Here is a 26,281-nt window from a genome sequence, read left to right as displayed (position 1 = left end):
AAATTATGGGCGGCATCAATTTCAATCCAAACACTAATAAATTGGCATCTTTCGACGTTAGAGCAGCGCGGCGTTAGTGTATTAATAGCTGTTATATTTTGTAAAACTCGATTCAACCCTCGGCTGAACAGTGTAGCGTAAGCCGCGGCGCGCGCCGCTTGAAAAAAAAAAGCGCGCGCTTTCAACTGTCAAATTTCGAAATACTAACCTCAAAATGAGTTATTTGTATGACGAATTTAACAATAATTTCCAGGATTTTCGTTATTATAAAGACAGTAAAAGTGATAAGGAGTGTTGTGTGAAAGATGAGAAAGAGGAGGGTCATATTCAGCATGTGTTGGGTCCCAGTCGAAGGTGTTTGGCGTGGGCGTGTAAAGCGTGTAAACGGAAAACTGCGGCCGTGGACCGGCGGAAAGCGGCGACGCTTAGAGAGAGGCGAAGGCTTAGGAAAGTAAGTTAATTTTTGTTTCGTCCATCTGGACAGGGTAAAGCAAGCCATACTGCCTTGTCATAAGTAGATTTTTTTGTCTTTTCAGTAATTTCAATCCGGTGAGAAAGTAAGTTCAACAGTTCAACTGATGTGAACTTTTTCAATTGGTATGTACCTTATGTATATCTTAAAAAGGAGAAGTGCGAGTCGGACTCGCCCACCGAAGGTACTTTTTAGTATTTGTTGTTATTTTTCAACTGTTCATGAGATAGGTACAGCCTGGTGACAGACAGACAGACGGACAGAGGAGTCTTCGAGTCCCGTTTTTACCCTTTGGGTACGGAACCCTAAAAACAACAGACAAGACAAGCCTCGAATAGCAAAATTTCCGTTTGTTAAAAAGTTCTAAAAAGTTTTAACTGGATAAGACAAATGAATAATGCAGGCAGACTCTGGCTAACAAAAGTGGAAACCAGAAATGGCGGCAAATTAAAACAAAAACAAAGTATGGCGAAATCGTATAGGTACCTATGAAGCGACTAAAGTTGTCTAAACATTAATGACACTTAAACAATTTTCAATACTTAAACCTATCCTGTAAAATTTACTCCCCCTAAATGATTTCGTTTCTCAAGCTAAAATCTCTGAAACGTCCATTAATAATCAATAAACATTCGAAATGTTTATAGCCATTAGGACCACTCCACAGGTTTGCAAACGAGTTCATAAAAAGTGCCTATTTTTCACAGAACAGCCTAATTTTCGGGCTGTTAATTGTTAGTTGTATATTTTGTATTGTTATTTTATTAGGCCAATCAAATTAGATTTCGTCCAGGAATTAATTCCCAGCAAGCTGGAAATCGTCTTAATACTTTCATTTGGTCCTAAATTAGTGTAATCCGAGTTTGCTCCATTCCAGAAGTTGTGGAAAAAATTTTGCTCTTCTTCAGTTTTTTTGCTTGTAGTTCAAAAATGGTACGTAGGACGGAAAATGAGCTTAATAGGTATGAATTCGAAGTTCGAAAAGTACCTTAATAGGTGTGAATTCTTAGTCAAACATTGTAAAAAATTCTATATTGTGATTTTTGACAAGTGTTTATTAATTATTGTGTTAAGACCATATTTCAGATTCAGTACCATATTTTGAAGGGAATACGAAAACGTTGTTAATTTTAGGGGCCGTTTTGATAAAATTTGGTAAGATTTGACAAGCTCGATTATCATTAATGGCGGAATTAATAATACGAAATCCCAATTAGGGACAAAAAATTCTGTTCCGTTACTAAAATTCCATATGATTTCGTAACTCAAAGGAAGATTTTTCAGGAAATACGGTGATATTGAGATATTGTACAGAATAGGGAACTCAATTTCTTCACGAAATACTTATCGAAATAAAATGACAAGAAAACAAAAATCGTTAAAATATTACTTATAAGTAGATAATCAATGAATGGCCAAAGTTACTCAATCTACCCCAAACCTTAGGGTGGGCTGTCAAACTTTGGTCCGTAGTAACACAGACAACGTAAATATGGTAGTAACTAACAATTGAAAGGTTAGGGCGTCGCAAGGGACCGTACACAACTTCTGTTTACTTGGAACACTGTTTATTTGAAAATGTACAGTAACTGACTATTATTTACAGACTAAGAATTTTTTGGGGCAAATTCAAATGACAGCTAGGGTGTTCCTACATCGATAAATCCAACTACGACTAAGTATCTTTGTTTATACTTTGTTTTTTTTGTGTGTAATTATTCACTAATTATTATACGTTACGACCACATTATACGTCAAAATATGGTACAGTCACCTGCAATAATATGTTACTCTTCGAAGTCCGCAAAAACATGTGACACGCTCTTATGGCTCTACAAATAAGATCGTGTCAGATATTTTTGCGGCCTTCGAAGAGTAACATATTATTGGAGGTGACTGTACTGAATCTGAAGTAAGTATTTTTTTACAACCTATATTTTAGCAATAAAAACAAATTTATTTCATAATTAAAATAAACCATAAACTAAACATAAAACTAATTAAAACTAAACTTAAACATAAATATAAACTAATTAAGTATAGCATTTAAATTACATTCCTGTGCTACCTAAGTCAACCATATTTGTTTATATTTCTCACATTGTTATTGAACTACAATTTTATTTGTGTACCTATGTACATTTGGGTGCATGTCCACGAAAATGGACCCGAGTTACGCACGCACGTTTTAATATTTAAGGTGGGTCCTTCGTCGTATTAAATTTGGAACGCGCTTAGAATTAGCTGTTTAGAATACAAAATTTCATTTACACGGTTATATATTCGTATTTCGCAAATATATTGATAAACCATATATATTACTTTGTTTAAATAGTATCCAGTTATTAAAAATGTATTTTAAGCAATTTAATCTATGTATTTTTAAGTAAGTACTTATATCATGCTATTTTTTTTCGATATAAAAAACGATTAAACATTTAAGTAACTCTAAAGGGCCCCTCATCAGTAGGCCCCACATCAGTGGGCCCCTTAAATATAAACACTACCCGGATTTTTCGTGTAGAACCCTCATTTTTGGAAATTAGTTAAAAATGTTCCCTATGAGATGGAGAACTATCACAGTTCTGATAATTCTGAAAACTTGCTGCAAACAGGCAAAAATTCGGTGTCGGGTTCAGCGGATTACAGTTTCAGTATAATTTTTTTCCAATATCAATAATATATTCAGTTTCAGGTAGATGCTAGATACAATAAAAACCGGGCAAGTGCGAGTCGTACTCGCGCACGAAGGGTTCCGTACCATAATGTAAAAAAAAACAAACGAAAAAAAAAGCAAAAAAAAAAAAACGGTCACCCATCCAAGTACTGACCACTCCCGACGTTGCTTAACTTTGGTCAAAAATCACGTTTGTTGTATGGGAGCCCCATTTAAATCTTTATTTTATTCTGTTTTTAGTATTTGTTGTTATAGCGGCAACAGAAATACATCATCTGTGAAAATTTCAACTGTCTAGCTATCACGGTTCGTGAGATACAGCCTGGTGAGATACAGCCTGGTGACAGACGGACGGACGGACGGACGGACGGACAGCGAAGTCTTAGTAATAGGGTCCCATTTTACCCTTTGGGTACGGAACCCTAAAAAAAAGAAAAATAAACTAACTTATCTATAAAATAAAACTAAATTAAAACTAATACTAAATAAAATTAAAATACGTCTAAGAAATTGGGCCCCTTTAGCATGGTGCCGAGGACGCTGGCAGCATTTCCCCGCTGTATTGCGATGCTAATACGTCGTGCGAGAAAGCTGCCAGCTCTTCGGTCACCAGTGAATATTAATTATTTGGAAGTATGATAGGTAATCCTCAACCTCCTATCCTCATTAGAACAAGAACAGGACGTAATCTCTAAACTCTGGACGTAAATAGACGTCACGTAGGACAGATTACGGGATTAGTGGCGTCGACTCTAACGGGTTCAGAACGCTGAAATAGATATGTATGTAAATCGTTTCCCGAATCTTTGAACATAAACATACTTGTATCAGTTTTATTATTATATTAAGTTTGTATGCACTAATAAATAAATAGTAATAGTGTGACTACATAATAAATGCATATCTGGGAGACATAATATATAAAAACTCAAAAATGTGCGTTTTCGAAGAGATAATTTAATGTTTAATGTTTGACGATCCTTTTGTGAAATTCTTAGTGTTAAATTTGATATGTATAATAATCCAATTTTATTATGGAATAATATTAACATCAATCAATTGCTCTGATAATTAGATTAAGATTAATTACGATTCATAAGAGCTTGTTGCTAGGCCTACATGAATAAAGTATATTTTTGATTTTGATTTTTTGATTTTGATAAGACCTAGAATCCTAGATAGATCGATGTTTCGCCCCCGAAAACCCCATATAGCAAATTTCATCGAAATCGTTAGAGCCGTTTCCGAGATCCCCGAAATATATATATAAACCAGAATTGCTCGTTAAAAGGTATTAGATGTTTAGCCTTAATACCTATATATAGAGTTAGACCAAGCTTAGTTAGCAGAAATTTTTAAATTTTGATAGCCCAGATTGTGCAAGTGTTATTTTAAACGCCAAACCTTTATGAAATTAACACGTTTAAATAACTTGCACCGTCTTCGGCTATATAAATCGCTGCCAACTTAGCTTGGTCTAACTCTATCTCGTTTAAATATTTAGATACGTACGGTAAACGTACTAGTGCTCGACATGCTAATGCCCAATAGATGACACCTTGCTGTCACCTCTATTGACAGTGACTTAAGTTTCAAGATGACATGTACCTTTACGTCTACCATCAGTTTTGACATTGACATATACGCTCACGTCTACGTAACTTACTTTCTATGCATCTCGCTCGTACTCGCATATTAGTGCAAGCGAGATGTACAGAAAGTAGATTAGGTAGACGTGAGGACGTACTTGTCGAGCACCAGTACGTTTACCTTACTTTACTTACTTAAGTTAGTAAGAATCTGACCACGCTAACTTAGCACAAACTTGGCAGTAAGAATGCATACCTACAACATATGTCCCTATAAGCTCTATACTTTACGTATCACTTGGCATGAAAACTGAGCCTGGTCCGACTCTACACACAATATTTTAAAGAAAAACCGGCCTAGTGCGAGTCGGTCTCGTGTTTCAAGGGTTCCGTACATTAAGTCCGACTCACGCTTGACTGCACATTTCTAATAGGTTTTCCTGTCATCTATAGGTGAAGAACTATTTTGTGTACTTTTTCAAAATTTTAGACCCGGTAGTTTCGGAGATAAGGGGGAATGGTAATTTTTTGGCTATTTTCTTTAATTACTTCTAACCTATGTATTTTAAAATTATAAAAAATATATATTTGAAATTCTCAAGATGAGCTCTTTCATTTGATATATAACATTTTAATTTCGCAATGTTCCTTCTGGGCTAGGACGATGAAAATTTTGTATAATGTAGAATATAAATTGGTTCATATTTGAAAAAAATGGTGTGTGTACCAAGAGTCGAACTTGTTATACAGGATGATGATGATTATTATTATTTTTTTACAAAAATTTAAATGGTTAGAAGGGTCATATTTTTTTAATATAACTTTTAGTCTCATTAATATTTGTAAAAAATTTGAAATTCGTCACTTTCATAGTTTAGGAAAAAAGAAATAAAACAGTTTTGGAGTTAATCGGGTGTTTTTCACCCCCAGGGGGTAACAGAGGGATGAAACTTTGTGCAGGGTATTACCTCTTCAAAAGGCATCGTTTGATTATAGTTTCGACCTAAAAACGCTGGGGGCAATTTTTCAAAGGCTATCCTGCTATACCCTTTTCACAGATGATGTATTTCTGTTGCCGCTATAACAACTAATACTAAAAAGTACGGAACCCTCGGTGGGCGAGTCCGACTCGCACTTGTCCATCTTTTTTTATACTACTAAATTGACGAATCTAACTAATTTTAATATATAAAAACAAAGCTTTGGTAATCTAGAAGCACGGTAGTGCTCCCGCCAAGTAGAGAAAAACAAACAAGGTACATTAATATATTTTAAAGGAATTTACTTTAAAATAGATAATGCCGTCTGAGTAAGCGGACTCGCTCCAGAGGATGTCACAACGAATTAGATGCGCGGGAGTGGATTACCAAGCTAAATGTGTTCGGTTACAAACTTCATACAAAAACAGGAGCCGTGTTCAAACTGTAAGCAGTTTAACTTGATTTGATGTTTATTATTATACCTACTCCTATTAGGTACATCTATTTATTATCGAGATGCACATGTAGTACAGGCACCTGCAATTTCAGAGATGGGCAAAATTTATTCTAATGACGAATAACGAATAAGAATAGCAAAATTTATCGCGAAAGACGAATAAAAATGTCGGAAGATTATAAATTGACAATTCCTTATACCACCGTTAAACAATCAGATAACTTAATTCGTTGGATAGTTACTTATCGGACGAGTTAAATGGTAACTGATTATCGGCCCTTATTTGAATAAATTATTCGTCGAATAATTTATCCACGACTACAAATAAAATCGTGTCAGATATTTTTGCGGCCTTTGTTGTGTAATATAATATATTACTGCAGTACCTGGACCGATTTTCATTTGGTTGTCGAATTGTTTTTTTCGTCAGGTTTCGATAAAAGTTATGGACAGATCTACTTAAAGTTAGTTCCCTATTTCTACATTTCTGTACGTACAATATAAGCGCCATTTCACTGTGACCTAAAAATCTTTCACTGAGCTACGAAAAAGTATGTAAATTTCCGGATAATTACAAACACTTTTCGGGACAAGTTTTATTTTTGTACCTATGTATCCTGTAAGATTGTTCGTAAATGTTTTTACGTCCCACGGGACGGGAAGAAAATCTCACTTCCTGGCCAAGGCAAGACGTAAAACTTTATACAAACCACGGGCGGTAAATGTAAAAGCCCCAGATCGCATATATATAACCTTGACACCTGCGATCTGGAGCATTTACGAATTTACCTCCCTAGGTATGTAATGTACTATTACAGTACATATGGTGCTAATTTACCGCCCTAGTGCGGTAATTAGCATAATAGGTACGTGCCTATGTCGAATATTTAAAAGGCCATATGTAAGTTACTGTAAAACGTTGTACAATACATGCGCGAAAAGGTAATTCGCAACTCGTGCCGATTTTTAAACATTACCTTCGGTCGTGTTACTCGTGTTTCAATTTATCGCCACTCGTTTCGAAGTTCCTATTTTTCGCACTTGAATCGTAATGTACTGTTACAGTAGGTACATATGGTGCTACTTACTCCCTAGGGCGGAATGAAGGACAATACGTGCCTATGTCACAAATTTAAAGGGCAATATGTACTGTAAAACCTTGTACAATACACGTGCGAAAAGGTAATTCGCAACTCGTGTCAATTTAAAACACTCCCTTCGGTCGTGTTTCAATTTATCGCCACTCGTTGCGAATTACCTACTTTTTGCACTTGTATCGTAATGTACTAATTTATTTCTTTATTTTAATCAGATCATTTGCAAGTATAAAGGAAGACATTTATTTATATAACAGATATGAAAGTAAAGAAATTTGCATATTTACAGTCTAGGATCGATATATACCCCGGTAAATGTGCCTAGCACGTTGCCTCTTTGAACAGCCAGCGAAATATGCTGGACTAGGTACTTACCTAAATATGAGCCGGACTTGGGGTCGCCGCTTTTTCTTGCAGGCGTTGACCTAACTTTCTTATAAATTTTAAGTGATGTGTAAAAAGACTGAAAAATCTAACAGTAACAATTCCAAACACATTCGAAATCTAAAATTATCGTTAAGTGCGGTTTCATTAAGAGGGTGCATTTATTAGTTTCAAAGTGCTTCCCGAAGGAATACACGTCAGATAAATTAAGGGACTAATGTGCGACACCCTACCTTTATATCTCACACACTTAACTTAATACGAACCGCCCTGAATCCCACTTTCCATACAAACGTAGTTCCCATTTTCCTCTTTGGATATTAACATTATTTTGACACATTTTGATGTACGAGTAAGTATATAATATCAATATCAATATAAAAACTGTTGGAGTACAATTCTGTACAATAGGGTATTATACTGTATTTAAAATAAATTATTTTACACCATGCATGAAATAAAGCACCAGATAATTATTAGAAAAACACAGATAGGAGTTATTTTTAAACACAAGTTCTATTTAATAAATCGGATAGATATAGATGGTCAAGCAAATCTTGTCAGTAGAAAAAGGAGCGAAATTTTAATTTTCTATGAGACGATATCCCTTCGCGCCTACATTTTTCAAATTTGCCGCCTTTTTCTACTGACAAGATCTGCTTGACCATCTATATATAAAAAGTAGGTGAGTTGACCGTGACGTCACGATGTTATGTTTCATATAAATTCCATATTAGCAAATCGTTTTGACAGTTCTAAAAAAGTAACTGATTTGACTAGTAGGAAAATACCCTATTCCCCAGTGGGGAGCAAAGTAGGTACCTGTACCTAATCTAAGATGTATTCGTAGTTCCACGGCTCTAACGATTTCGATGTGAATTGCTGTATGGGGGTTTTCGGGGGCGAAAAATCGATCTAATTAGGTTTTATCTCTGGGAAAAGGCGCATTTTTCCAGCAAAGCTCGGTCTCCCAGGTACTAATATGTTTAAACAGATATTTATATCAAAATATTTAGTAATAGAGTCTGGTCTGTGCGGAAAGAGAAGAATCATGGAATGTAAGTGAGCCCATACATTTAGCGATTCTTCCCTTTCCGCACAGACTCTATTTATTTTAAAGCTCATTAAAATTTTAAATAATCAATGTTTTAACCGTAAATTTAAAATTTCAAACAAGCAAAAAACATAAATAAAGTCTACTTTTATTACGCGTTACGCTTATGAGTTTTATGTCCCCCACAAAATTAGAGGAGCTTATTAGCGCCGACTCATTTGTTCTCGGCGACCCGATTTGTGGCGAAAGAAAAAAGTGGACAAATGTAAAAAAGCAGCCAAGTTCCTTCGACTATAGACTCTGTATCTTTAGGTATTTAGTTTAAATAAATCTACCCTCAAATGGCTCCTTAATCCAGCTAAGGGTAGATGAAAACTTTACACGATCAAATAATGTAGGTTAAAGTCAGGTCGTTCAGTGACTGATCCAGGCGGTTTTGTATTTGGTTGGTTAACCAATAAATGTTATATCTACCCGAAAATGTACAAATTGTTTACTTTTATTTAAATACCTAAAGATACAGATTATAGGAAGATAATTGCTACAGGTCCACCACATACATACACCTCGCACAGTTTAGAATGTTTATATGTTTTTTACGTATTTAAGAAGGTATTTTATGTAATCTATCTAATTAATATCGTTGTTTAGTACGTAGTGTTGTACGTCTTATTTAACTTGCTGTGAGATTGGGCTGATTGTCCTATAATATTTGTTTATCATCAAAAATGTAGGTACTGTAGATCTAGGTAGGTAGAACTTACCGTTTTTGACTTATTATACATAATACAAATGAGTCATACTTAAAATCGACAATATTAAATAAATATGTTAACACACACTTATGGCTCTGAAAATATTAAGCGTTTAATTTTTTTAGCGTGCTCCCCATACAACCATTTCCAGTCGCCGTTACGACGCGGTGTTGACACATCTTGTGTCGACACCGTCTGTTTCGGTCACAATTCCAGTCGCAGAGTCGTCGCCGTGTCGACACAGTTACCAGAAATGGGGAAGGGTCGACACATGACACAAAGTGACATAAAGTGTGGTCGCCGTGTGCACACATTGTTTCGGGTTTGCGACTACTTTATGCCAAAATCATTCGTTCATTCGTTCATTTTGTTCCTGTCAAATGGAAACTGTCAGATGGAAAAATACTTAAATAAAAATAAGTGACATTAATACGCCATCTCTAAAACGGATTACAAGACGTAATTATATATTGTTTGCATTTATATTACAATAGGACTTAAATTATTATGGGGAATTAAACTGCTCGAGTGATTTGATAAACTAAGTGTAATATAATCAACGCGCCACCACATTGTTTTAGTTTAGCCGGAAATGAAATTGTTTACTTCTCAGTGCCTGTGTTCATAACTATATTATTTGAAGCATTTTTAGTACTTCGATGCGTATACTATACTTAAATAACAGAAATAACGCTTTACATACTACGAAACTTGTTAATTATGATGTATAAATATGGTTTAAGGCTGAGAAATATTGCAGTCACAAAGTAGTTGCAATGTTTCGACTTTGTGTCGACTCTGTGTTGACACATGACACGCGCTGTCAAAAGTAATAACAAAGTTACTGGATTTGCAAAATGGCTCCTTGTGTTGATTTGTTTTCAGATATTCTCAAAGTGTAAAAATGCCGTGGTCAGAGATGGGCATTAATCGATTAACTGTTTATTCGACTAATTAATGGAATAAAAAAAGTTAATTCTCAAATTTTAAACGCGATTAGTTTAGTCGACCTAACATAGATTGAAATTGAATTAATCTGAATATTAATCGAATAAATTATCGATTAAATCTCGATTGAAAGTTGACAGGGGGCCATTTTTGTACGTAAAAATAATAGAAATGTCTTGCATGCAGATGGTAGCAAAACACTTTGTCATAAAAGTCGAGATGGGTGTCGATATATAGGTTTTAGGGAGTGCCGATTTCGAAATCGTTTTATAGGTTTTAGGGGGCGCAGATTTCGAAAATGATGACTATTTTGGATTCCAAGATGGCGGCCATGCACTATGTCATAAAAGTCGTCATGGATGTCGTTTTATAGGTTTTAGGGGGCGCAGATTTCGAAAATGATGACTATTTTGGATTCCACTTTTATGACAAAATACGTAGCCGCCATCTTGGATTATAAAATGATCATCGTTTTCGAATTCTGCACTCCCTAAAACCTATAAATCGACATCCGTGACGACGCAAGTTATCTTTATTTTCAGATCTAACAAATTGCTACAGAATACAAAGGACAAAAAAGAAGCGAGGAGGTAATGAAACAAGCAAAAATACAGATGATTCCTCGACGCAATTGGGTGATTCTTAAATTGTGTCCAGATTTTTTTTGTCATAAAAGTTTATATTTTTCACATATTACTCTCACAAGTTCCGTGACATTTCGACCTTGTAATTTTTTAAGTAAATGTTTTTGTTTATCTATGAGGATCTCACTAGAATAGTATAATCAAGGTATGTTTATATTTGATGAATGAAATAGTAACGCAAAAAAAAAATATATTTGTGTCTTATATTCCTGCCGAAGACTTTTATTTTACCTTTTCCTTCTACACAAGTTTGGCCAAGTAATAAGAATTTAGGGCTCTCAATTTTATTTTGACTTCTACAACAGTAAAGCTACGAGGCCATGTTTTGGTATCGTTTTCGTATAAATTCGCAGTACCAAATTTAGTTAAGGTATCACATTGACACCATTCCGAAGTAAAAACATATAAACTTATTAAAATACTTTCTTTTAAACTCCTCTTCACGCTTAAACTGCTGAACAGTTTTAATTTAAATTTGGTAGACATATATTTTGAGTCCCGAGACAGGATATAATAAGTTATCTCAAAAATCATCCTTTAAAGGTGTGAAATGAGGTGTAGGGGGGAATTCAGAATTGACTTCTTGAAGTTAATACTGTTTAAGTTTAAGTTTGAAGTCATGTTTTTTCATCATTTTTAACTAAATCAAAGATGTAGACCATCCCAAATTTCATATAAATCGGTTCAGCGGTTATTGATTTCCCGTACAAATTTCCACGCCACTTTTCACACCTTCAAAAGATGATTTTGGTTATAAGATCTATCCTATGTCCTGTTCCGGGACGCAAACTATTCCTATACCAAATTTCAACGAAATCGGTTCAGCGGTTAAGCGTCAAGAAGAGTTTCAAAAAAACCGGCCAAGTGCGAGTCGGACTCGCGTATTAAGGGTTCCGTACATTAAGTCCGACTCGCGCTTGACTGCACATTTCTAATAGGTTTTCCTGTCATCTATAGGTAAAGAACTATTTTGTGTATTCAGACGGACATACATACAGACGCACGAGTGATCCTATAAGGGTTCCGTGTTTTCCTTTTGAGGTACGGAACCCTAAAAAGATTTATTTTTATTTTGTGGAATGGTGTCAATGTGATATCATAAATGGATTCAGCACCCCAGATTTATACGAAAACGATACCAAACACGGCCTAGCACCTTCACTGATATAGATATATCAAGATAAAATTTAGAGCCCTAAATAAACTTTCAAGAGCGGATATCTCAAAAACTATTCAACATATCGAAAAAATTGACTGAATAAACTTGTAACAAATTAAATTAACTTTCATTTTGTATAAGTGGCCATGTCGCTGAGATGCATAGTTTCCGAGATATAATCGAAAAACGAAAAAATGGGACCTTCAAAGCCCCCTCTCTCCCCCCCGCTCAAGGGCTACGGCCGGGGACTTTTGATGTGTTCACCTCCTAACTTGTCAAACCGAGTTACGGAGTCAAAAATTGTGTTCCGAGCATTTCCCTCTACAACTTTTGGAGCATTCGTTACCTGACCTAAGTAGCTTATTGAATTTCTTTAAAAACTTTTCTGTAAAAGGTTGACGGGTGTTGGGTGTTTATATGGTTTCGGTCGATTATTATCATTTGCATTGCCCATGATGACTTACTAGAATTACGAGCACACGAGACACTAATAGTAGTTTGACAAACCTTGGTTTTCAAGAGGTATTTTATATTGACATTTGCTGTCACAAATTTGCTGTCAGATTTAGTCGCAAACCGCACGCAAAGTGCACACAAATGTGTCGACACCTTGTTACGGAAAAGTGTAGACACGGCGACGACACTTTGTTTCGAAACAATTCTAGACACATTGTGTGGACTCTGTTACGACACATCTGACATTTAGTTACCACTTTGTGATTCTGCGACTGGAATGGTTATATGGGTCCTTCGTTCCAGATATTATTACAAGTCAACATGAGTTTTTTTTACATATTTTTCACATTCCCAGTGTAAAAATGCTTCGTAAATATTTTTATATTTTAAAAACGAGAAATCAATACCAGTATTTATGAGTTATCATCAAGTTTCACTATTATAACACTCTTAAACAACAACAATATACAAAGTATATTTACAACTTGGCTGTCGCTCTTCTGTGCTGCCTCCTAAGGAAATGGTGCATAAATTGTATCCGTAGACATTGTTTTATTTTGATGTCTATTAAAAATGACTAATTTGTGTTTTCCTAAAATATAACGGGCGCTATTTGATACTGTTTGATGTTTGTGAATTATTGGTTTCCGGAAAATTTAATAAAGAGTATAAACGAACAAAAGAATTTAGAACTAAAAAACTACCGAACTATCAAACTAGCGAGGTTAAATTTAATAGGGGATATTACTGCAATGTTCTGCCGCCAGAGTGCAGCACTAGCGCCTCTAGTAAACCATAGAGTAACTTATACCTACTGTGCCTTAAACTGTTTTTTGACAAGTTTTCACAGACAATAAAATATGACATTGATGCATCAAGGCGGTTTGCAAAGGTCTACCGGGAATCGCGAAAATCGAAAATTAGTAGTCTGCCTCTTCTATTGCTCTAATATGCAAGAGTGATAGAGACGTTAGATTGTGATGGATTGTCGTAGTGGCGTCCCCTACGCAGAGTTTCGGGTAATATTCCCTATTAGCACGTCTGTACCTACTCCAAACAAAGGAATTAGTTCTAACACTAAGTAACTAAATGTACAATTTATTGTACATGTACAAGTACTAATCTATTTCCTCTCAATAAACTACACAAACCGCGACGGATTTATTCCCCATAACATTTAACGGCTACAAAACGGTACAAGAGTTAAATAAAAATAAATTGTCGCCCTTTGAGTGCAGCCGTAAATTAGTTTTTATGTGGAATTAAGATGTGTCCCATATATTTGTGAGTTTATCGGTGTTTCTATAAATATGACTGGCTGGCTGAGCAGCTAAGATATCTTTTTTTGAATGGTTTATGAGTCAGTGAGTAGGTACACTATTTAGAGGCTATAATTAATCTTTTTGCAACAGATTGAATTGCATTACTTACTCGTACTTACGAAAAAATACGTTAATTAAATATATTTTTTCTTCGCGGAATATTGTAGCTTGAAATAAATGTTTTTTTTATATTGTTGATAATTTTAACAAACGTTTGCGTTAGCTAAAGGAGAATATTTTGAAAATAATGCGTTTTTTCAGTAACGAGTAGTTTGATTTTTAATTACATTTTCTATATTTTTAAATAAGTAAAATATTTGTTTTTTTATAACCTACGTATTTTTGGGACAATTAAACTAAGTGACTGTAGTTTTGATTTTTAACAGCATTTACTAAAAGAAGTGTAAGTACTTAAAATATAAAAAAAAAACAGTTTTTTTGTGTATACGTAATACGTATTTTTGGGACAACCTGTATTGACATATGTCTACTGTCAAATTACTAATGCGTCCCGCAGCCGCCAAGCCGGCGTCATTGCCAAGCACACAGTCAATAAAATACAAAGGAACCTATAATTAATTCCGAATTATTTATGTTTTCAGTTTGCAGTCTGCCTTAACTGAAGTCGCGTTTTACGACTAGTTAATTTATTGTTGATATGACATCTTACTCTTATTTATCTTCTTGTCCTAGGATAGAAAAAGATGATTTTGACTGCCGGCCATTATGCATAACGTTTATATTAAGAAAAATAAAGTTTTAAGAGCATAGACGAATACGATTTGGTGAACGAATGTGATTAAATTAGTACACTACTAGCGACTCGCCCCGGCTTCGCACGGGTTAACAAATTATACGCCTAAACCTTCTTCAAGACTCACTCTATTGGTAGGGGAAAACCGCATGAAAATCCTTTCAGTAGTTTTTGAGTTTATTGAGAACAAACACACAAACAGACAGATGCGGCGGGGAGTTTGTTTTATAAGGTGTAGTGATGTACGGCGGCAAACAAACATGAACGAGTGCGATTTGAAGCCCGAAGCCGAAGGCGAGGTCTTGATTAACACGAGTCCGACGCGGTTGTACGGAGCGGGTGAGCAGTTTAAGAAAAAAATGTATGAGCGTTGTTAAAGGGGTCAGTTGTTCGGAACTGAACAAAATTTTGTTCTAACTGACAGGCCGATACCATCCGGCGGACTGTTAATCAGTGGGCCCCTTAACTGGCGCGGACGTGTGCGCGATGTCAGGGTTAATATAACCGTGAAAATCGAAGTTCGCAAATTGCCGGCATCTTTCTCTGTCACTCTAATTACGCCTTCATTGTAGTAAAAGAGAAAGATCCCCGCAATTTGCGGATTTCGGTTTTCGCGGTAGGGCCCCAGAGTCTCACGGTATTCTCGTGGATTTCGTTAGATTCCTAACTCCATGATCATTTATATGTCTTTGTTAATATTAATATGTGACGTTCCACGGGAAAAGGTACCTTATGAGGGTTTCTAGTTTCGGAGATATTAAATGTTTTGTAAAGAGGTGAAAAAATGCTCATTTTTTTTTTATTGTGTGATCTGAAACCTTAATGCGTAACGTTTGTTTACCTGTTTTTATTTTTGTTATAAGTTAGTTATAAGCCTAGTAATGTCGTCTGAGAGTTTAGTAGAAAAGGTACCTTATGGAAAAAAGATTGAAAATTCCCAAAAAAACTAGTCAATACGGGAAAAGAAGTTTGGTAGAGAACTGTATTAGCATTCTGCAAAACTAATTTGATAATTTCAGTTCTGGTTGGGGCGCCTCGCAAATATTATAACCGTACATAGACCGACATCACAAATCCAAGTAGACTGCTATTATACCAAAGTTACTCTCGTCAAGTCTTTCTTAACTAGAATAATCTTCATTTGGTTTGGTCGCATGCAGTAAATCAGCCATTGGTTTGCTGAAAAATGCCAATACCCGACGCATTACCTTATGGAATATCTGAGGTCATTGAACCTCAATGCCGCTTATCTTCAATTGCAACCGAAATATATTATTGATAAGAAATAGACGATTTATACCATTACCAAAATATTATTAGTTTATCCTAACTGTTCCATCATCATCATGCCTCATCATGTAACTTGACCACAAGGTACCTTTTCATTACATACAAATTATTGGTCTTTTTTAAGATTATTATGACGAAGAACTAATTAAATTTGGGGCAGTTTAATGTAAATTAATATTTTCTATTCATAAAAGATAAACTGTAATATGATTGATATTTTGTAGTGATGTATTATTAGATTTATTTCCATAAGGTACCTTTTCGTAAATGTATGGAGCAAATACTGTTATTGTTATGTAAGTTTAAAGTGGCATAAGGGGTTAAATATAGTATTTAGTTGGGGTTTTAGGATTTATTTCATTTGAATGACAGAATTTCTTTCATATGTACTCAGAAAAATTGATTGTGTGTCACATTAAAAGTATAAATATTCAATTTTGTGATTTTATATGAAAAAGTCAGAAAATACATTTTCACCTCTAAATCGGTATTGTTTTTTGCTTAAACTGTCTGTCAGTGTCGTTTTCTAATAGATAAAATTTAAATCTTGAGAGCTCATTGCGATCAATCGTGAAAATGAAATAAAACTTTATTTTCAAGAGATTGGTTAGTATACACATAAATCAGTCGATATCAAAAGTTTCTATTTGCATTACAGAACAAGTTGCAATATTTTTTTAATCTCAGATATATAAGGTATTATTATTTGTAGTCAACTATGTAACTTACTTCAGGAACATAGTTTTTTAGGCGGCTAAACTTAAAACTTCTCTATCGTAAAGTTGCTCATTTCACAACATTATTTTCAAAAAATCATATCTCTGTAACTACGCAACCTAGAAGGTTGATCTTTTATGTTATCGATAGCTTATTTATTGTAGATTACTGGGGTATGCATAACTCCATACCCGCCATAAGGTACCTTTGACCGTGGGACGTCACATATAATACTTATAAAACAAAGTCCCCAGCCGCGTCTGTCTGTCTGTGTGTTTCTTCGTGATAAACTCAAAAACTACTGAACGGATTATCATGCGGTTTTCACCTATCAATATAATTCTTGAGGAAGGTTTATGTTAATTTGTTAACCCGGGCGAAACCGGTGGCTAGTTTAAATATAAAAATAATGTCTTTTTAAATAAGTACCAGTCTGGCCTAGCGGGTAGTGACCCTGCCTGTGAAGCCGATGGTTCTGGGTTCGAATCCCGGTAAGGGCATTTATTTGTGTGATGAACACAAATATTTGTTCATGAGTCATGGGTGTTTTCTATGTATGTATGTCTGTATAAGTATGTATATCGTCGCCTAGCACCCATAGTACAAGCTTTGCTTAGTTTGGGCTGGTTTGGGCATAGAATAAATAATAGTACTAGGTACAGAAGACTCACTCTCTAACAAAACGCGTCTGTTACGATCCGCACAGATATGGCCGCTAGGTGGCGACAGCGCCACGCGCGGCTTATGGCTTTCCCCAAAATTGGGGCGGAACGGATGTACTTTTAGCTACCTGTAGCAAAGCGACGAAATCGCGGAGTCAGCCACGCCTGGTTTGGGGCTAGGTTGATCTGTGTAAGATGTCCCCTAATATTTATTTTATTTATTTATTTATTTTCAAGTTCTTTTTGTCGTAGGTAAACGCTGCCTTCGAAGAGCTACGAATCCGTGCAAGAGCCGGTAGTGGGAGATTACCGAAGCTAGAAATACTGAGGGCCGCCATACAACACATAGAGAGGCTCCAAGCTGCCCTAAGAGCTGCTGCCGCGGTATGTACCATGAGCTCGAAATTACATGGAGAGATTATGAATGAACTCATTGATAAAGTCGCCATGCACTGATGCACTTTTACGGCTGATCATAGTGGATATTATTAGATATGTATAGTTTAGTTAAAAAAGTGAATTTTAAAGAATGGTAAACTAGGTGACATGGTGAGTACGGATCCCTTTGTTTGACATAATTATTGAAAGTCATAATGTAATGATTGTCAGATTATCATTAGTCATAATTCTGAAACCGTTAACTTTTCAGGATTTTAATAAGGTTATCTTAAAAGATAGATTAGGTTACTTTAGGTTTGTTTTATGTCAATCCTGAAAAGTTACGCGTTTCTGAGAAAACCCAAATTATGACTAACAAAAATGCGGATACATTATGACTTAAAACTGTACGATTACGGTTACGATTAGTTATCCAGGGGACAAAATACTCTTTAAATTCACATTAAGTATATTAATATTTTTCAACTCATGATCACTGATTAAATTTCATCGTGTATAGTAAAGAAAAAAATAGACGAATTAAGAATACATGGTGGAGGTGCAAGGATATAGTTTAAAAACTGATTTAAAATACTAACTTTTTTGTATTTAATTAAATGATTGATTGATTGATTGTAAATATTTACGCCCTCTCGCATAAGCGTCGAAGCGACATCATTTATGTTTACTAATATTCTTAGTTGGCACTAGATTGTATTGACGATGTATCTCCCATATCGCACTAACCTAAGTTGACGCGTACATTCCCCGTAATAATCTATGACGCCAAGAATAAGAGCATTCTGTAATAACCTCTGACGCCAGGAATAACGTGTAGAATTAATTAGTCCCGATATAAATGTATTAATGTGGTTTCCAAGATGGCGCGCGGCGGACTCGCGCCGTCTAGCTTGTCAAAACGGTTCGATGCTTATTGCTGAAATTGGCAAGGGTTCCGTATGGGTGGATTGTCTGGAGGAGATCGCTTTTAGCCATAAGACCGCCTTGTTTACCTCTCCTTACTTACTGTATTCATTATTCATTGTTTTGTTTTATGTAAAGTGCCGTGCAATGTATTGATACAAATTACCAAAGTGTTTTCGTGTTGATAATTTAGACACATATTTTGTTAAATGGTAAATCTGATAGTATACATACACTCATTGAAGATAGTCCTCAATTTTTTTTTGCTTTTAGTTATAATTATGGTCATGCTAGTAAATCTGTTGGTCCTTCGAGCCAGATAAAAATGGCGGGTGATACTAGTAGGACTCTGAAAAATAACAGATACCTTCATACCTACATTAACTAAAAGTACCTACATAGTCTAAATGACAAAAACGTCATCACTACACCTTATAAAACAAAGTGTCCCGCCGCATCTGTCTGTTTGTGTGTTTGTATGTTCGCGGTAAACTCAAAAATTACTAAACGGATTTTCATGCGGTTTTCATTTTCACCTATCAATAGAGTGATTCTTGAGGAAGATTTAGGTGTACAATTTGTTAACCCTTGCGAAGCCGGGGCGGGTCGCTAGTTTTCAATAAAATTATTGGTAAGTATGTATGTCTAGTTTACAAAATGAATGTTTAAATATCAGGATACATTCAATCAACTAAAAATATATTAGGAACTTTACAAACCATTCATTCCTAGTGACAGATTAAAATAGCCCTATACGACGCATATGCATATAATGCGTTAAATCTACTCCAATCATCTTCACAACCTCCTATCTTAGCCAAACTATCAACCTAATCTCAACCGTATAGCTTGGTGACAAGGTGGATTTTAGACTGACAGTTGTGAGTGGTGTATGAGATTGGGAAGTTAATCTATTTCTGCGCAAGAGTCGTGTAGTAATAAATAATGCGAGGACTTGGATTAATGGCGATTTAACCCGCGACACGGCGCTCTGTCCGCGATGCTATCACGGGTATGTTAGTGTGGAAACGTCTTAAGTGACTTTGCAACCTTTTATACGTATTACGTCGTATTGGTCTACCGGGCCACTGAATATTTTTATTATATTCGTACGTAGATTCCTAAGTGTAGTACGTGGTTAAAATAATGGCGTTAACCTTAGCCTTTTTGTATGAAAGAGTATAATTTTGGCTATGCTTTAAGGGGCCCACATATTACCAGTTTGCCGGACGATATCAGCCTGTCAGTTGTTCGGAGCTGTCAAATTTTGCGTTTAACTGACAGACTGATATCGTCCGGCGAACTGGTAATCAGTGGGTCCCTTAAAACTACCTAAAATTACTTCAGGAACGGAATAAATAGGTAATATAAAAAAAATCCAATTCTAAATATAATAATTAACTTTAATGGGTTAAAAGGGGATTTTCAGTAAAACCTTAGAATCTAGGTATCAATGACGACCGGTCTGGCCTAGTGGGTAGTGACCCTGCCTGTGAAGCCGATGGTCCTGGATTCGAATCCTGGTAAGGGAATTCATTTGTGCGACGAGCACAGATATTTCCTGAGTCTTGGTTGTTTTCTATGTATTTAAGTATTTATATATTACATATATCGTTGTCAGAGTACCCACAACACAAGCCTTCTTGAGCTTACCGTGGGGCTTAGTCAATTTGTGTAAAATGTCCTATATAATATTTATTTATATGGGCAGAATATCTTGTACTTCCCAAAAGTTACATCCCCTCATCCGGTTGTTAAGTCCTTACGTAACTCCGAGGTACAGATGGGAATAGAAATCAACTTGGCCTATATTTAGCCCGCGGCGAAGGATAGATATGGCAAACTTCCATGCTGCAGGGATTTATACGGAAGATATGTCAGATAACATCTGTGATAGGGTTGAAATAACATTTTCAGTAGGTAGAGAGTTCCTACTTGTTGTATTTCGTCAGATTGGCGTTTTATACATGCAGACTCCCCTAAAAATTCGTTGTCATATAATTTTTAGGTTTATTTCTTACATAAGCGTTTTCACAAAATGGTATTAAAAATATAACTCCAATGCACAACAGTAAAAATTCTATGTTTAGCTTATTTTATGGTATTTAAATTTAAGAATATCGGAGACCGAGCTCTGCTCGGAACACATATAAAAACTCAAAAATACGCGTTTTCTCAGAGATAAGACCTAGCTAGATCATTTTTTCGCCGAAGCAAATTTCATCGAAGTCGTTAGAGCCGTTTCCGAGATCCCCGAAATATATATAGAAATAAATATATAAGAATAGCTCGTTTAAAGGTATACAATACTTGGGCTACAACGAGCGCCTTTAACCACTCTGCTCGGTGATTGTATTGATAGATTTTGGACTTTATTGCTAATTCAATAAGACTCTTAATAGGCAGATAATTTTACTTTAATGCGGCGTACACAATAGAATACACATGGCATAAATACTAACTTTTCGAGAGTAATATTTTGTGTATATGTTGTCCTACAGTTGGAAACAGAGGGGTGCAAGAGCTACATGGAGCCGGCTGGGGGCCGGAGCCCGGCCAGGGACTCCAACGTTGACAGAGAGAAACCTTTCGTGAACAGTGAGTACGAAAAATACTTACAAAACTTTTTTTTGTACTATGTCGGTGGCAAACAAGCATATGGCCCGCCTGATGGCAAGCGGTCACCGTAGCCGAAACGGAGGTAACTTAGCAGAGCAGAAGCCACTCAGTCCGCTGAAGGTGCCGTGCCGACGGAGTGGCGGATTTGCCCTAAGGCCAAGTAAGCCCGGGCCTAGGGCGGCAAGATATTTAGGGGCGGCAAATTGTGACAAAAAATTCGCTGATGGTAACAAGTAATAAATAAAAATGTAGTCAATATGATGGGTGCTGAGAAAGGAGCGGCTACAGGGCCTGGGGCCTAGGGCGACAAGGACTGCAAATCCGCCACTGTTAACAGTGTTAACAGACCGTACAGTCAGCAGCGCAGTTTCTATAAATGACTGTTGACAGATTCTACCGATGACATGTGATATCGGTAACGCTCTTACTGCGCTTAACTTTGTATGTCCACAGAAGAGACGTAAACCTATATTTAATCCCGACGCGAAAAGAGGGGTGTCATATGTTTTACGTCAATGTCTGTCTGTGGCATCGTAGCTCTCCAACGGATGGACCGATTTCGATGCGGTTATTATACGTGAAAGCGAATTTCCTTGCGGTGGCTCTTAGCTATGTTTGATAGAAATGGATCTAGCTGTTTGAAGAGTATAAGCTCTTTTCCAAGAATGTACTTATAAGGCATTTTTGGCATAAAATGTTTTTTTTTTGGTTTTTAATTTTTTTAATTTAATAGTTATGTTGTAACGAGTAATACGATTAATCCACATTTATTTATATTTTAATAGTTTTGTTATTATTCCCTGGCCCAGTGACAGTGACAGAGTGCTATCTCATTTACTCCGATACAAATAGATATAGTAACAGCACCAGTCATGGGACATTTAAGAGGAAATTTGGAGTATTTATGATATTTCCCTTGTACATGTAAATGGTCTTCCGCTTAGCGTGTTAAAAGATGAAAGTCCTATCCGCCTTTCATGTTTTAGGCGTGTTGTATCAAAGATACTGCAATGAGTTTCCACATAATTAACAAATTAAAACTATGCTTTTTTTCTCCAGTAATGGGCCCCCGGTAATAGACGTGGATCCAGTAATGGGCCCCCTATAATGGACATTGCTCTATCAGTATAAAATTTTGAAATGGGGAATAAGTTATGGCAAAAAAATCTATTTTTGGTATAAGCTGAATGTATTTTTCTTTCCACAGCCAATTATTATTGTATTAGATTCATCGAGACAATTCTAATATACCCAAACACAATTAGTCAGGGTTTATTGCGATAAAGTTTCCATGGCCACCTCCTGTCTCCATCATCAGATCAAGTCCATGTTATCATAATATTGCATTATCATCCGATTTGCAAACTTAATTACGTACTTACACAAAATTTCAACTGAATCTGAAATCGAAAAGTGGGTCAGATTCAGCTACCAAGATTTGACCCACACTAACTAACAAGGCAAGTTAAATAAAAGTTTGGAAAAACGATATTAATTTATCCTAAGTCCGAGAGTACCTCCTGGTTGACATATTTCGTAACTACATTTTACTTCTGTATTGTTTAAAACATTAAATTATGGCATGGCAAGCATCATTATGTCAATTGTCTCATCATAGGAGGTATGCAGTTTTACAGCTCCTATAATGGGATTGGGCCAAATACCACTATTTTTTTACATCTGTGGAGTCACAACATAGTGTGTTGTATACCTTATCTCATGGTAAATACAATTAACAAAACACATTCTAGTTTTCATCAAGTATTAATTAATTAAAATTTAATAAATTAACTCACCTCTCTTAGCGAAGTTGTTAAGAATTTTTAGTGATATTTTTTTTCAGTGGCACGACAACTTTTGGGTTGACGCACATTTCTTAAAAAATAACCGAATTTAATAAAAATTCAAACATAATAAGGACTCTTATTTGTGATAAAAATATATCCAGTGTTTATAAACTACTTTTATATACTTATTTTAGAAGAATTGTGTTTTTTTGTCCCATTACTGGTTCCGTGTCCATTATAGGGTATACTACTATAAGTGCTTTCGGTATTGACATCCTCTGAACTGTGTGTATGCCTACAGAAGAGACGTAAACCTATTTTGCTGTGTATGACCCATTTATCGTAATTGTTTTGTTCTCAGATGAAGGAGGTTGTGGAGTCAACAGTCTAGCGAGGTTGCGGTGTATCGTGCAAGCGTTAACTACGAGGGATTCTTGACCGGACCTCATACTATACTACGTACCTAGTTGATAGGGGTTTTCAGAAAAAATGGTACCATTTACTTTTTTTCGAATAACCATCAACTTTTCGATTATTTAGACTCTGAATCACGAGTACTATTGAATGAGACAAAGAAAAAAAGTGTCCCTAGTTTTTCATACTGGGTGTCAGTTTTGTAACGGTCCATACAAAATGTATGTGAGAATGCGTTACAAAACTGACATTTTTTTTTTGACACTTTTCTTTCTTTTTATTTCAATAGTCCTCGTGATTCTGAGTAGAAATTACCCAAAAGTTGATGGATTTTCGAAAAAAAGTGGTTGGTACATTTTTAAGTGAAAATGCTCTGATAGTTGATACATGTACCTACTGATTCTCTCTTAGGTAGGTATGTCTGAAAGGAAAAAGGTGTCAGTAGCCTTTTGCACAAATAAACTTTCATAACTATGTCTGTGGTGGTGTGTCGATTTAAAACACTCCCTACGGTCGTGTTTTAAAATTCGCCACTCGTTGCGATTCCTATCTTTCACACTTGTATCGTAAATCGTATATAACTATAATAATTGTGATAAGAGTATTTTTAGTTAGTACCTAGATTGTATTATTTATTTAAAATGTAACAAAGTAATTGTACATAGACATTCTAATTAAATATTAGTTTTTGATTGTTTCGTTTTATTTTTCTAATTTGCTGTAGGTACTAGTCGCCATCAGATATATTGGAGCGGATCCATTTGTTTGACATAATAAAATTATTGAAACGTTGCCTGCGTGATGGGCACCCTACCAAGGGCGCAAAATTTTGATAGGTATTTTTTAATATTTTTTAGCTTTAGTTGTCTTAATTGTAGTTAATTTTAGTTTTATATTCATTTTATAACACTTATTATACAGTAAATGAGTTCATATCAATATTAATAAAATAAATAAATATTGAAAGTCATAATCTAATGATTGTCAGATTGTCATTAGTCGTCCTAAACCGTTAACTTTTCAGGATTTTCGTAAGATTGTCCTATAGATAGGTTTGGTTTGTTTTATTGTGGTTTTATGGCAATCATGAAAAGCATACGTCGGACTCCAGCGGGCATTTTCGTGGCATGTCAGAATGATAGGTAAGGTTCGCAAATCAATCAATTCACTTTCGAGTATTTGTACTTAGTATTTGGTACCTAGTATTTATAATGTGAAATTCCAAATATAAGTATGAACAATAGTCATAATGGCGCATGTCAGCTATTTATTTGTTTTCTAAGTGGCCACTTCAGTGGGCTATCAGTCATCACTTCATAGAGTATTTACACATTAAAGATGAATAAATGATAACGGGTAACTAATTTAATTAACTATGTTACAAATACTAGGTACATTATAATACTCGTAAGTTAAGATTTTTTTGTAAACCTTACCTTGCCCTCAAACTGCCCCCTATAGTCCGACGTTTGATGAAAAGCTACGCGTTTCTGAGAAAAACCAAATTATGACTAACGAAAATTCGGACAAACAATACATTAGGACTTAAAACTTTATGGGTAACAATAGAGACCCATATCGGAGAGGCTGAGGTACTCAAAAATATCTGAACACGCACTCTAGCGCGTCGACAATAAAGGCATGTTCAGATATTTCTGAGCTCCTTGGTCGCTCCGATATATCTGATGGCGGCTGTACATGCCCTATATTTTTACGAATTGTAGATAACCAGTTACCTACAAGTGTGGCTACCAACAGTTTGGCACTGACATAAACGCTATCGAGAACGTAATACTTACTTTATATGTATCTCGCTCGTACTCGCATATTAGTGCGAGCGAGATGTATAGAAAGTAAATTACGTAGACGTTATCGTTAGCGTATATGTCAGTTTTGACACTGTCAGTGACTCATGGTACGGGTACTGTACCTGTTAGGGGCCCACTGAGTAACAGTCCGCCGGACGGTATCGGCCTGTCAGTTAGAACAAAATTTTGACAGTTCCGAACAACTGACAGGCCGATACCGTCCGGCGGACTGTTAATCAGTGGGCCCGTTTAAACAGGTAACGCAAAAAACACTACAATGTTGAAAATTCTCTTCTACAAAAATGTGTCCCCGAAACTCATTAGAGTAGATTTTTATAAAATATGGCCAGTTTTCTTTGCTTTTGTGTATACAGTGTGTACAAATCCTACGTTTAGCAGTATTTCGTCCTGATGGACGGTAAATGATTAGTTTAAAAGCATTTAATTGTCATTAATTTCTGTCCACGATCGCAAACTTCGTATTAAAATATGACGGTGCCAGTCTATTTCTGAAAGAGCTATTACAACTATGGAAGCGTTGATTTCATAAATTTCAAATCTAATTCCGATTGGGCGGGGCTTCGCCCAATCACGCCCAGACTGTATTCTCATTGGTTGGGCGAGATGCGCGAGCGCCGGCGAAATAGGCAGGCATTCGAAATTTAAAAAATCTCATCTGGCTTTTATATTGATCTGATATTACTCTCCTGTGCCCTTATCAAAAGCTTGTAACTTGTAATACAAGTGGAAGTCCCTTTCTAACAAAAGCTATCAAAAAGGGACTTCCACTTGTATTACAAGTTACAAGCTTTTGATAAACAGGGCATTGCACTTTTAGATTTTAGAGCTGATTGAGACGGTGCGCGAACTCGCATGCGATTTTAGTTAAGCGGACTTCGTTGCGAACTGTTGGATATGTCCAATTCAATCGACC

General features: G+C 35.8%; 1 protein-coding gene across 1 annotated transcript; it reads left to right on the top strand.

The window, feature by feature from the left end:
• Nucleotides 1–23,621, top strand: LOC134803778 (transcription factor SUM-1). The gene is made up of 4 exons (XM_063776614.1): nucleotides 1–451; nucleotides 17,670–17,801; nucleotides 21,221–21,317; nucleotides 23,487–23,621. The coding sequence occupies exons 1-4, from the start codon at nucleotides 215–217 to the stop codon at nucleotides 23,561–23,563; spliced, it is 543 nt and encodes a 180-aa protein (XP_063632684.1). The 5' UTR covers nucleotides 1–214; the 3' UTR covers nucleotides 23,564–23,621.
• The last annotated feature ends 2,660 nt before the right edge of the window (nucleotides 23,622–26,281 follow it).

The sequence above is a fragment of the Cydia splendana genome, chromosome 27, assembly GCF_910591565.1.
Source record: "Cydia splendana chromosome 27, ilCydSple1.2, whole genome shotgun sequence".
NCBI classification, from domain to species: Eukaryota; Metazoa; Arthropoda; class Insecta; order Lepidoptera; family Tortricidae; genus Cydia; species Cydia splendana.
This window is presented reverse-complemented; position numbering and strand designations above follow the sequence as displayed.

Coding starts and splice junctions, on each gene's coding strand:
- LOC134803778 (XM_063776614.1), top strand. CDS start 215: ATGAGTTATTTGTATGACGAATTTAACAATAATTTCCAGGATTTTCGT. Junction 17,802..21,220: donor CCCTAAGAGCTGCTGCCGCG/GTATGTACCATG, acceptor GTTGTCCTACAG/TTGGAAACAGAGGGGTGCAA. Junction 21,318..23,486: donor AGAGAAACCTTTCGTGAACA/GTGAGTACGAAA, acceptor TTTTGTTCTCAG/ATGAAGGAGGTTGTGGAGTC.